The 12,495-nt window shown below is 39.7% G+C and overlaps 1 protein-coding gene across 2 annotated transcripts in view; it reads right to left on the bottom strand.

The window, feature by feature from the left end:
* LOC108243290 (SREBF chaperone) overlaps positions 1 to 11,905 on the bottom strand; it is a 28,582-nt gene extending 16,677 nt beyond the window's left edge. The window contains exons 1-6 of one of the 2 annotated variants that reach the window (XM_025008689.2): positions 11,709 to 11,905; positions 6,334 to 6,534; positions 4,168 to 4,288; positions 3,669 to 3,826; positions 2,206 to 2,426; positions 1,028 to 1,133 (exon numbers count right to left, since the gene is read on the bottom strand). In XM_025008689.2, the coding sequence (XP_024864457.1) occupies positions 1,028 to 1,133; positions 2,206 to 2,426; positions 3,669 to 3,826; positions 4,168 to 4,288; positions 6,334 to 6,455 (728 nt within the window). In that variant the 5' untranslated portion in view covers positions 6,456 to 6,534; positions 11,709 to 11,905. Of the gene's footprint in view, positions 1 to 1,027; positions 1,134 to 2,205; positions 2,427 to 3,668; positions 3,827 to 4,167; positions 4,289 to 6,333; positions 6,535 to 8,944; positions 9,205 to 11,708 lie in introns of those variants that run through there. The other variant, XM_017428623.3, reaches the window with a different exon arrangement.
* Positions 11,906 to 12,495: the final 590 nt, after the last annotated feature.

Here is a 12,495-nt window from a genome sequence, read left to right as displayed (position 1 = left end):
CGATTCCGAATCGATAGCTGGGTTTTGAACGACCAAAGAGAGAAAAAATATATATATTGCACCATTATTTTGTTGACCTAACAGCAAAAAGTATCCGCTCTCTGGGCGAAGTGGAGCATTTGGTCTGACTGGAGGAGCCGTTAACGAATATGAGCCGAAAACTTTCTTTTTTCTCTCTCTCTCTCTCTTCATCCCAATGGTGCATTGGAAAGAAAATGTCGCCACAGATGCTGTAAATGCTGCATTTAGACTAGATGTGGCAATAGAATACAGAATTGTTCCAGACACGGACGTATCAGAGCCAGAGCCTTTTTTCATGTGTTAATGATCCCAACCCCGGCTCTGCGCTATCGCATCTGCAGAAACCTTTTGGTGACAGCGCAGTGGCAGGGCCGGAAAGTGGGGGGGCCAATGGCCCCCTGGCCCCAGTGGTTCCGGCGCCTATGACATGAAGTAATGTAACATGTAATATATAACTAAAAGGCAGTTGTTATTTGTAAATATAGAAGTGATGACTTTTCTAAAACACATAATAGAGCAGTGTAACCCATCCATTTATCAAAAAGCCTCAGCTGCAAACATTTATCATGTCAAAGCTGACAAATTCACCTGGCATGGGTAAGGCTGCTAGCAAACCCGAAAAAATAAGTGTAAGCATGCAAACTCCAAAGGTATCCAAGCATTTGTTTAAAGTAATTTATTCTATGGCAGCGAGCAGGAATTTAACTTCTACAACTGGACAAACCATACGAAGCTAAACAACATTAGTGCAACAGATGAAGAGTAATCCAACACTCTTAATGAGTATTACATCGCTCTACAGAATCCTAATGCTTAAAACGAATGGGGCACTGTAAACCAGTAGGACTCATATGAAAATGATTTTATAATTAAATCATCCTTCATGTGAAACAAAGGAAGCATTGAGATCTAAAAGGTCATTCCAGTCAGAGGTGTTTATTCATAGTTTTAAAAGGCAGGAAAGGATCATTAAAAAAGCAGGTTTTTATTTTTAGTTGCAGCTCACCTTGCATCATAGCTGGAGAGAACCACAGTGATCGTGTACGTCACCACTCTCTTCCTGTTGTAGTGACTGACTCCTGTGTACTTTCCAGGAACGCCAAACAGCAGGTCTGAAGACACGCACACAAACTTATGATGTTAAAGACACAAACTGCAGCGCATTCACTTAAATAATAAAATGTTGTCAATTCAGCCCTCATGTCTTGCAAATGACTTCAACGTGACCAGCAGTCACCCTTCAGGAATTAGGAAAACACAGGAGTAGTTGTTATATGTGAGGAAACTTGGAGATTATCATTAATGTCACCCATAAAACTCTGATTAATGCTCTATAATCAGATCGACACCAGCCAGAGGCAGCTATTGGTAAAACAGATCTGTGATACGCAGAAAAAATAGTTGGAATTTTTATTCACAATCACATATTTATAACTATAAATCTAAATGAATAAACAATCTCAATCTTTAATCAAATTGGTGCGTTCTGCTTATTCTTAATTGACAGTGTTGTGGATTTTTAAACCATCTGGCTTTTAACAGATGACTGAAAGTATAATCTTCCATCAGCACAATGTCAAAAACACTCAGTCCCACGTATCTGGATGGGAAGTTGTGACTGATTCAGGTTCTAGGAACAACACCCCACCTATAAATCACTCGAGCTGGAAAGCAAAGTAAAATGCTGACTTGGCTTTGGGCAGCCAGGGAGGATGACTTCGTTCAGTGTGTCAGTGGGTAAAGTTTTACAAAAATAAATGAAAGAAATGAAACCTTTTGTTCTTAGTCATTATAAAGGCCTCTTAGGTCACTAATATGACTAACCCTTTCTCACTACCTCCATACAGTTACTAATGGGGAATTCTCCAAGATTACTCCAAACAAGGCCCTTCCTTTTGCCTTTACTTTTCAGCCTTTTGTTGCATTTTGACAGACTAAATCTAACATATCTAGATAAAAAAATTAAAGAGCAAATTATTTATGTATAAATAATATAAAAGGATGACCAATACCATAAGCTCTAAGAAATTTTATGGCATTCCCCCTGCTCCTAGAGTTTGATGGCAGTGACTAAAATAACTCCCCTACAAACTTCGAACAGATAAATCCGTTGTTGCTGATTCTTTTTACACAAACAGACGCTGTGTTTCAGCCCCCCCCCCCCGGGGGCTTTCTGAGCTTTACCTCGCAGAGTTGCTGAGGTGTGCAGACCTTTCGGCTCATGTTTCTGGATGGTCTTGAGGAGGTCAGGGTCCGAGTCGAACAGATCCCGCTGATTCTGCCAGTAGTTGCCAGGAGAGACGAGCAGACAGCCGTGTTCTGGCAGCACCGATTGCATCCGCCGTAACCCTGGAAACAGGTCTGTCACCTGGAGACAAAGTGACTCCAGGCTGCGAATGCCAGAGCTGACATGAAAAGACACATGGAAGATAGAAATGAAAGAAAAAAGGGAAAGGGGTATTAGAAAACGATGAGTAGTTGAAAGCACTCAAAGATGCATATCAATTTTAGCCTTTGATGAGCTTTGTTTATTGATCTGAGTTGATCTTTACATTAATTTAATGATATATAAGGTAAACAAACCATAGCTTATTACACAAGTCAGAACTTGTCGAGTTCAGTTGTCAAACAAGAAACTTCAAAGTACAACTTACAGACCTTGCAGCTACAACAGGTTAGGGGTGGGGGTTAGGGGTTAGGGTTAGGGGTTTTTCTGCACAGCTCAGGGTGACGGATGTTTTTAATGTTTTTAATGCAGGTTGATGTTCAGCAAGAAGGAGAGGCCATTTTATTTACAAACAACAATAAATAGTGCCTAACACATTTAGGGATTTTTGCAATCCATAGTTCCTGAACATAATCAGATATGGTATGATCTCACTGGGCTGTGACTGTTGGTGACTAAATGGTGGATTCATGAATGAGTCTCCAAAATGGCTTGAAACGTTTGCTGAGGTTCCAGATTTCCTCGCCTGAGTCACAGAGCCTGGCAATCTTGTTTCTTAAGTTTTACACATGTTCAAAAAGTTTGAGTAATACATTTTCTCTTAAAATAGTTGTCACAGATATCTCAAACCCATCCCGAACCCTTCTCAGTTTAGTTTTTGTAAATTTTAGAGTGCTAGAACTGTATTTTGATCCCTAAACAGGAGCTCCAGATTACAGAAAACATTCAAGGATACAGCCCTGAATGTACAGGTTTACCATGGTGATGATAAATAATAATATTAATAAAAAAATCTATCCAACTTCATTTTAAAAGTGTACTCCAGTAGATTAAATAATAAACGTGCTGGTGGCTGCAGGGGTGGTTACACAACAGGCCAAGGAGGGTGCAGTGAAAAAATGTGCAAGGCCTACAATACATTTTTGCAAGAAATGTACACAAAAATAAGAGATTTTAAAAAAACTGCCTGCTCAAAACACAGTTGCATGGCTCGCTGGTCACTTGGTTACAACCAATTAGAATTCAGTGAGACTGCAACCATAAATTTGCCTAATTTCTCACAACTTTGTGGCGCCAACATCTCTCCAGAAGTCGCAGCCCAGTGAGATACTTACTACCTTTATTTCTACTGCATATTATTCATTTTTTAAGGAATCAAAGCACATCTTTCTATGTTACCTACAAGTGTGGATGTATTCACCTGTCAGAGTGGACATGGTTGCGGATCTCCTCCAGCAGACTAAAAACTTTCCCAAGAGGCGACCGAAACACATCTACCATCACCAGGTTGTTGTCCCACGGAGACACCGCCGCCTTCACCAGCACCTGCTGAATGTAGGCAACCGGAGGTCCATGGTACTACAGCACACACACACACACACACACATCCACAGGGAAGATGTACATAACTCATTCGGAAACAATGAAACTTAAACGGTTTCCTCTTTAAGCAACTAGTGATATGTTAGTGTAGCACTGCTCCACGCAATGCTTTTGTGCAGACTTACTAGTATTGGTGTAAATCTGAGAATTTATTTAAGCTTTTTATATATTTTAGCTTATTTTCAGGAGTGCAAACTCAGATTTAAGATTAGAATTGGTTTGAAATTAAAGAAATGAATGTAGAAGATGGGAACAGTGGTCAAAAACTATAAAGACACAAAAACATTTTGTATTTATTGCGCCCTTTCTTCTCCTACCCAGTCAGGCCGTTCTCCTAGGTCTCCCTGAGCCTCCTGGGAAGGGACGCTGTAGTCTCGCACCCCTGTGGTGAATTCCACAGGACCCGTCCCGGGCAGTGGAAGCCTCAGTAACGGATAGCTGCCAGAGGACAGAGTCCGGACAGAGAAAGAAGGCAAATATCAAACTAAATGTTGAACACAAACTACAAGCTTTTCTTCAAACATATTCAAACAACAAAGCCGTTGAATGCAGTCAATGATAGAACTTGACAGTTTCCAAGAACTGAGTGAAAATATGGTCACAGTAAAGCTGGGTGTTTCCAGTTCTGCAAAGATTAAACCCGCACCTCTGGCTGTTCTTGCTAGATCCTGTCAAACGTGCTACCTGAAAAATCTGGCTCCCTCTTTCTCCTGGAAATGGGTTGGTCCGATTGAACCAAAAACCTCCAGACAAAACCTCTTACTTGTCTGTGCGTGTGCAGCGGAAGCAAGTTATCAAGGATGTTGAAGGGGTGATCAACACAGGAAAGGTGAAACTGATGGCAGGAAACATTGGGATTGTTATTAATTTTAAAAAAAGATTACACACAATGTTCCTTGTTTGCTCTCTGCCACAAGAAAACATCTAAGAGGAACATTTGTATGCTTGAAAAAACACAAAAATAGCAAAGCAAAGGGAATCTCAATTGGGCTACACGTATCAGTTTATCCAGATTTTAATTTTCATTTTCATAATCACAATTATGAAAATGATTTAAAGGTGGAGCATTTGGTTAAGGTAAAAAAATGAAGGTTTTATGTTAGAAACCAATTCTGCTTTGTTGGTTTTATAAGTACTGACTGAGAGTAATTTTACATAGGCACAGAAACCTCTGCACCTGGCAGTGTTTGCAGGGTCACTGGTATTGATTATTATTAGCCGTCCATGCAAACGCTGAATGTTCATTTCGTTCCCTTGTTCAAATACTTCTTCTACTTTAAACATGTGTTTGTTCGTTGAATAGAAACCTCTACCCTCTTTCCCTCCCACCCTCTATGCTTCCCCCTGCCTCTTCGACTCTCCTAGGTCACTGTACCGCCACAAAAGCTTCTTTTGTGTTTAACCAGCCCCCCTCCTGACAGGCAGATGGAGAGACAGACATCCCATTCTCACAGGGCCACTTTCTCACAGACCTCTGCCCCAGTACTGCCTTTAACAGCCCCGTTGATAAGCTCTTTATCCCCCCCACCTCCCCACGGGTGGTCAGTCGTCCATTTGGCCATCACCCCCGCTGTAACGTGCTTACAGAACACCGCACAGCAGGTGCATGTGTGTGTTTTAGATTGGTGATACTGTTTTATAATGCGTGCACAGATGAAGCCCAGGCAAGTCTCTGACCTATGTCCTCTGTTTGGACCAGCGATTTAGCAAGAGCAGATATTATATGTGCACGTGTTAAGTGAGTGTTTGTGTCGTGGGGTCAGCAGGGAATTGTTCTGTGTATGCAGATGGCCTTGAACTGAGCCAGTTTCCTCCTTCATTCTGCACAGATCAGTGTGTCTATGCTACAGTACGTGGCAAGACTGCTTTTCTCTTCTGTTATTATAAAAGCTTATCGATATTACAAGCACTAATAAGAGCTTTGTTGCTATTGTTGTTATTTTAGTGGAAGTCAGATATGATAAACTCATGGTTTTTATTAAGGCTGCACAATATATTGACAATTTATTGTAAAATCAGTGAGTAACATCAATATCACAAAGGACCACAATAAATCATCAATATCTCACTTTGGAAGTTTTTTTTAATATTGTGCACCCCTAGTTTTGATAGAACAAACCAGATTTTACCAACATGTTGTCCAATCACATTGGATGGAAAGAATGTTTATAACTGCACCAAAAAAGCCCATACAGAGTAAAAAAATGATCTTTTTTTTTTAAATACACATAAGATACTTTCTTTTAAAAGCGTTCAGAATATTTCTGATTGTTCTAGACAGGAACATTGGAGTAAAAGGCTCTTTGACTTAAAAAAAAATAAAAAATAGAGAAGTTTTAATGACACTCGCTCAATGTGGAAAGTTACAAGAAACAGAAATTGCTGTATTTCTCACCCGTTGTTTAAATGAGGACATTAAACTGAACGGTATCGGTCCAGAATCTGAGCAGACAAACCCAAGCACCACATGATGAGACACTTACCAGCAGGTGAGGATGCTGGCGGAGGTGAAGAGGATGATGGGTACTGGGTAGGAGGCACACAGCAGCCCGTGGCGGTAGAAGGCCGCCGAGATCTTCTCCCTCAGCTGCTCGCGCAGCGTCATTCTTGTGGGCGTGGTCAACTCCCGGCCATTGGGAAGCACTGAGCGGCCGAGGGCAGTGCGCCGCGGAGCATCCAGAGGCCTTGGAGAGCAAACGTGCAAACAGTTCAGCAACGAATCATTTTAAAACCAAACTAAACTATCATAAAAGGTTTGCTGCTATATCATAAATACATGTTTCATTTCTCCAGTAATTAAACTCAAAGTCATAATTTTATATCAGGATTAATTCTTTCAAAAGGGTTAAAATGTGGTAATTATTTTGTTATAAACAGGTTTTTATTTTCTTATTCCATACCTGTCTGAAGAACTTTGTGTTTAATTCAATAAAACTTAAACTTAAAGAAAAACTTATTATCTGTAGTGATCAGATCTTATCATAAAATACTAAGGCTTTTAAAATTCCTTAATTTTAGCTGAAAGAGAGCCTAAATTTCCATCTGAGAATTGAGGATTTGATTAGTTTTCTTTATTCAGACATAACTATTAACAAAATATATATTTTTTGTTTTTCTTCTCTATTCTTGGTCAGAGAAATAAAACCTTACTATTGTGAATTTTAATAGTAAGAAGTAAAATATACATTTTCTTTCCTTTTCTGAATACATGCATAAAGAATGGTTCACTGATGGATTACAATAGAAACAATTATTAATTAACAGATAAAAGCCACTTTGACCCATTGATTTTGTCATAGTTTAACCTGGTAAAATAATTAAACATCGTTTTTGTTAGATAATTACAAAAAATGACATGAGATATTGAGTATTTTTACACTTAAGTTTGAAAAAGAGTAGATTAATAACCCATAAAAAACTAAGAAATAAAAAATTACAATAAATAATTAAGAAAAGTTAGACTTGAATAGAAACCGAAGACACCATAAAGGCAATTAGAATACTGATTTTATCTACTCTCTTGGATATTTTGTGTACATGTTCTTAATGTTCAACACTGGTGAAAATGTCTCAACAGATCTTGTGAAATCCTGAAGGTGTTTTTTTTGGTATGAAAACAAAAGGATATGCCAAAACTGCAGCTGTCTATTACATTGCTCAATAATTTTCTTAACAAACATAAAAAGTATGGTTTGCACATATTTAACCAGCTAATATTATTTCAAAAAGTCATGTTTTCAAAGTATAATGTTCTTAGACAAATGCAACACAAACTGTACTCAGGGGTACTTTCTACTCCTATCATTTTCCATCAACTTATCAAGGCAAACCTTATTCTACATCTCTTTACACAAAGTCACACATCAGCTCTGTCCTTGACACCAAATGAGTTGCATAATCTATGCATTAGCAAACACGCTGCCGACTGAAAACACTGTGTTTTTCCTTCAGAGCAGCTCGTATCGCCGTCACTTACTAGACAACACTCAGCTCATTCAGAGGCCCAAAAGGTGTGGGCACATTCCCAACTGAAGCAAACATCCCACTTAAACCAATCATGCCCGGAGAAAAAACCCAGCTTGTTTATTCCTAATTTTCCTGGAAGACAGCGTGTATTTCCATGTGGGTAGGAAGGCAGAAAGTGAAAAGTAGGCCAACGTCTTAAAGTCTTATTGACGGGCACAAGTAAAAACATGTTAGTGTTAAAGTGAGCCATACATCAGCAGAGAATTTATTTTTATTCCTATTTGTTGTTGAATTGAACAGTGTGTGTGTTTTTTGGCTTTCTTGGACAACGCAAACAACCAGATCTCAATGTTTTGAATCGAATCAACCATCAAATTTACACCAAAAAGAACTGAAAACAACAGGCGTTTTATTTTACAACACGAAGCCTTGAAACTGCTGAACACAGCTGTCCTGTTTCCTCATTAGTGATGCTGATGAGTGACTTTGATCATCCAGGTCTGCAGCCACAGATAATACTAATCCAAACTGCATCATTTCATTATTTATTAATCTTAATATTTTACTAATAAATCACTTTACAGAGTAGTCTATAAAGTGTTTGCATTTTGTCTTTGTAACAACTTGTAAAAATGCATACAGTTTTTACAACAAATGGTCCAATAAATAAATAAATAATACAAAATAAAGACCTGAATATATAAATAAGCTGTATTCTGCAAATGTTTGGCAGTTTTATGTAAAATGACAGGTCAGCTACTTGATTAGAAAAAAGTGGTTTGTTCTTTTAAAACCCATCGCTCTGTGTCTGAGTCCAAACCAAACGCTGGTATGTGAACTTGAACTCAAACACTGCGGGAAATCTTTGTCTTGAGGGCGGTTCACCTCGCTTCAAACAAAAATCCTCCACTTTGCTTTCCCATATCAACTCAATCTCGGCTCTCGTCTCTGTGCTCACTAAGCAAACAGGTTGAGAACGAAAGTTTTCCTGTCACACAAATATTCCTGCAGCTAAATCACAGTCACTTGATTCTAACTAACTCTTTCTGATGTCTGTAAGTGGCCCAGTTTTTCTAGTTAATCATGCCTCAACACATCAGCCACTGTGTCGATCATAAAAGACAGTACCTGCTGATGGGAGACCAGTTTATCTCTCGGGATCCCACCTGTTTACGTCCCTTGAAAGCAGAAGCACTGGGTTTTTTTAGCTTAACCTGTGCCTTGTGGTTGACACAGTGCTCCCTTCTTGATTCAGGCAGAGAGTGCGACTGCTTGGCTTGTCCCCCCGGGAGCAACGGAAACATTCCCTGGGAGGAATTCTCCTCAGGAGTCTCTTGATCTGCTGTTATAAATACACTATACAGTAAACACAGCAACAGAAACCTCGCACAATGGGTTTACAAAAGCCAAAATAGACGTTTGAAGTAGTCTTTTGAGTCTCTGTTTCCGTAGGAGTGTCGAGTCTAAGCCAGGTTTTCGTCCTGCTTGCAGTCTGCCCAGGCATTCATTAAAAAAAAAAAAAAAAACTGAATGAAAGCCTCGATTTCTCTGCGGTCAGTCCAGTTCACAAAGTGAAGCGGGGGTTACGTGGGTGCAGCTGTAAGGCCTGATTTGGCAAAGGCTCAGCGGCATCTCCGTCAGTAAACTAATCCAAGATTGAGCTGATCGGAAACTCCACAAGCAGGGTACAGGCTCTGCGGCCACCCTCCCACCGCCTCCCTCCTCCTCTGGTCGCAGACTTCAGTCTTTCACGCCAGTCACAGGGAGCCCAGACTTTCATGCCCTGAGAGCATGGCAAGGTTGACCGAGGCTTTGCAACACAAAAACTTCAAACTCTGAGTGGAAAATGAACAGCAGCCAGCGGCAGAGTGTTGGTAAGCAGCAGCCTCTCAGTCTGGTGAGTTTGGGTTCTCTGCAGCCTTTTTGGCAGGTGATCAGTGATTGTTTGGAAAAACTTTTCTGGTGGGATTTGTCAAACTGGTATGGCTGGGGGCAATAAAAAGAACACGTCTACTGAAACACAGTAAACTTAAAACTAAAACTGGAGGGCAGCAGGTAAAGTAGCTCAGTCAAAAACACAATATTTTACCAAAACGCTCAGTAAATACTAATATAACAAATAATCTAAATGTTCTCCCATTAGAAGCCAGCACACCTACTTACAAAAACCTGACATAACTATGATCCACATTGCAAGATTAATTTAATTTTTAAAGTTCCTGGTGGGACTATATGACCTAATCAGATGCCTTACAGACTAAATTAAATCTTCCATTTTAACATTAAAACAGTACACTTCAAAAAGCTTACCTCTTTTCAATTCTTCCTAAAATATCCAACCTGAAAGCCCCTCCGGACTTTATAGATTCCAGCGGCATAATCAGCAACTTGATGTATTGTGCAAGGCACTCTCTGCACAGCCAAAAGCAATATCTACCAACATTCCAGAGAGCTTCACACGGCATCCATTCTTTGCAACACAACTGCATCAAAATTCAGCGACACAGTTACATAATTCTGAAGCAGGAGCTACCGATCAGCAAAGACTATTAGTGCCGTCATATAGGAGACGAGCTCAATTGGAATGAGCTCTATCACTGTCATTTACAAGCAGGGCTGATGGCAGAAGAAGGAAAACTTCTGTCAATCAGTAACCGTGTTGTAATAACTAATGATGCGAAAGAGGGCGACTTCCACGCAGACTACTTCCACGCATGGATTTCTCAATTTTTCACTACATATTTTAATGAGACAAAAAAAGGCCACACTAAATATCTTTCTAATTAGTTATGCAGAAATCATCTGCATAGTCCTAAATAGAATGATGCTTTTGATAAACTTCAAAATGGCGTCTCCCACAGTGCATTGACAACTTGAAGCATATCAAAGCTGTGTAAGTGGTGAAGTAAATTTCCCAAGACAAAAAGACACCAGGACGGTGGGGCTGATGTAACCATGTTGCAACATCACCTGCAAGAAACAAGCTGACAGAGACATGATGGCAGGCTGGTCCAGAGAGCTGCTGCTCCAACAGGTCAGCTCCAAAGCAGACATTTAAAACATAATCTAAGGTTTTATTGCACAAAAAAGAAGAGCAAAACAGAGCAGATCACATAAGAATGAATCATCCATCAGGGGGGTTTCTGCATCTTTACTAGCTTGATAACAACGTTGCAAAAAGAAGCCTCAGGCCAAAACGTTTGATACTGACACAAGAAGCCAAAACGAGTTCATCAGATAACCTGAATAAAACCTAAACCAGCTCAACCAATAGGTAGCACCCAAAACAAAGACAGGTGATGCATTAAAAGCGTAAACATCGTTGTCTTGTTATCGTTACCTCTGTTATAAACACAAATAAGGAACAAATGTGCGCAGTACATCCTTCTCCTACCACAAATAACGTTTTTTCCTGTATGTTTTTACCGTTTCGGGACCTGGACTCGGCTTGTTGAAGCACCAAGCTAAAGGCTAACACTCTTAGCAAACAGCTAGCAACGTTAGCTTCCCTGTGAACATGTGTTCCTGTTATCCAGCGCTTTACTTGAATTGTTTACACTAAAAAGAGAGAGGAAAAAAAGAAGTGATAACATAGTCAAAACCTATCTGTTGAGGCTCTTGTGAACCTATTAAACATGTTTTAAAAACAGCCCTTGAATAAATCACCACATTCGTTAGCATTGCTGGAGACGTTAGGCGGTTTGTTCAGGGTGTATGAGGACGGTCACCAAATAAAAACGTAGCACAACAAAAACACGACATAAACAACCAGATAGGTCCTCGTTATGAAGAGGATAAACACCAACCGCTTTCATGCTTTCCACTAAGCTAAAGCTAAAGCTAAAGCAGCTGATGCAAGCGGGTTATTTAGCTTCTCTGCTCATGCACTTGCCTGGACAAACTTCAGGATTCCGTCAAATATCGCTGTCAGTCTGGGTCGTCCTGGATGAAATGACGACAAAAACAGCCCTATTAGTCCTTATTCTGGAAAAAAAGAAAACCCGCGCAGGTTAACTCCACGAAAACAACGGTGACAGCGCACGAAAACTCCCAACTTGTCAAATCCCAGTAAGAAATCCGCTTCGACCTCTCACCCCTGCGACGGAGCAGAGCGCGGAGTCACAGCGCCCCCTGCAGGACGCAGCCGGTCATGACATGTCACTGTGCTGAAAATGAGAAAAATCCACAATGAATTGAGATTTATTGGCAGTTCAATGTCGGGAGGAAAAAAAAGACCAAACTCTTGTTGATAAATAAACACTGAACCATGCAGCCATTTAAAGGTCATGTCTGTATTTGTGGAAAATCAATAAGTGCCTCTCTTTGAAATAATAAAACTTCCTAATAAAGTTTTAGAGTCAACATAAAAATGAGTCCAATTTGTTAAATATTTAATTGTGGCTCATTAAATGCCTTGTAATAAAAGCAGAAACCTATGATTAATTCAACTTTAATTACATTTTTCACCAAGGGAAAGTCTTTAACCCTGTTTTTCTTGTTAGATGAATGACTTGCCATATTTTTGTAAATTGCCTTTTTTCACTCGCTTGTATTATATCACTTTATGATATATATGTAAAACTGCAATTTGTTATTTTTTTTCCCTCGGTAACATGCCTCAAATTTGTTAAAAAGTTCACAAATGTTTTGGAGAAAGCTCACACCGTGTAGAAACAAGT

Source organism: Kryptolebias marmoratus, linkage group LG16, assembly GCF_001649575.2.
Source record: "Kryptolebias marmoratus isolate JLee-2015 linkage group LG16, ASM164957v2, whole genome shotgun sequence".
NCBI lineage: Eukaryota > Metazoa > Chordata > Actinopteri > Cyprinodontiformes > Rivulidae > Kryptolebias > Kryptolebias marmoratus.
This window is presented reverse-complemented; position numbering and strand designations above follow the sequence as displayed.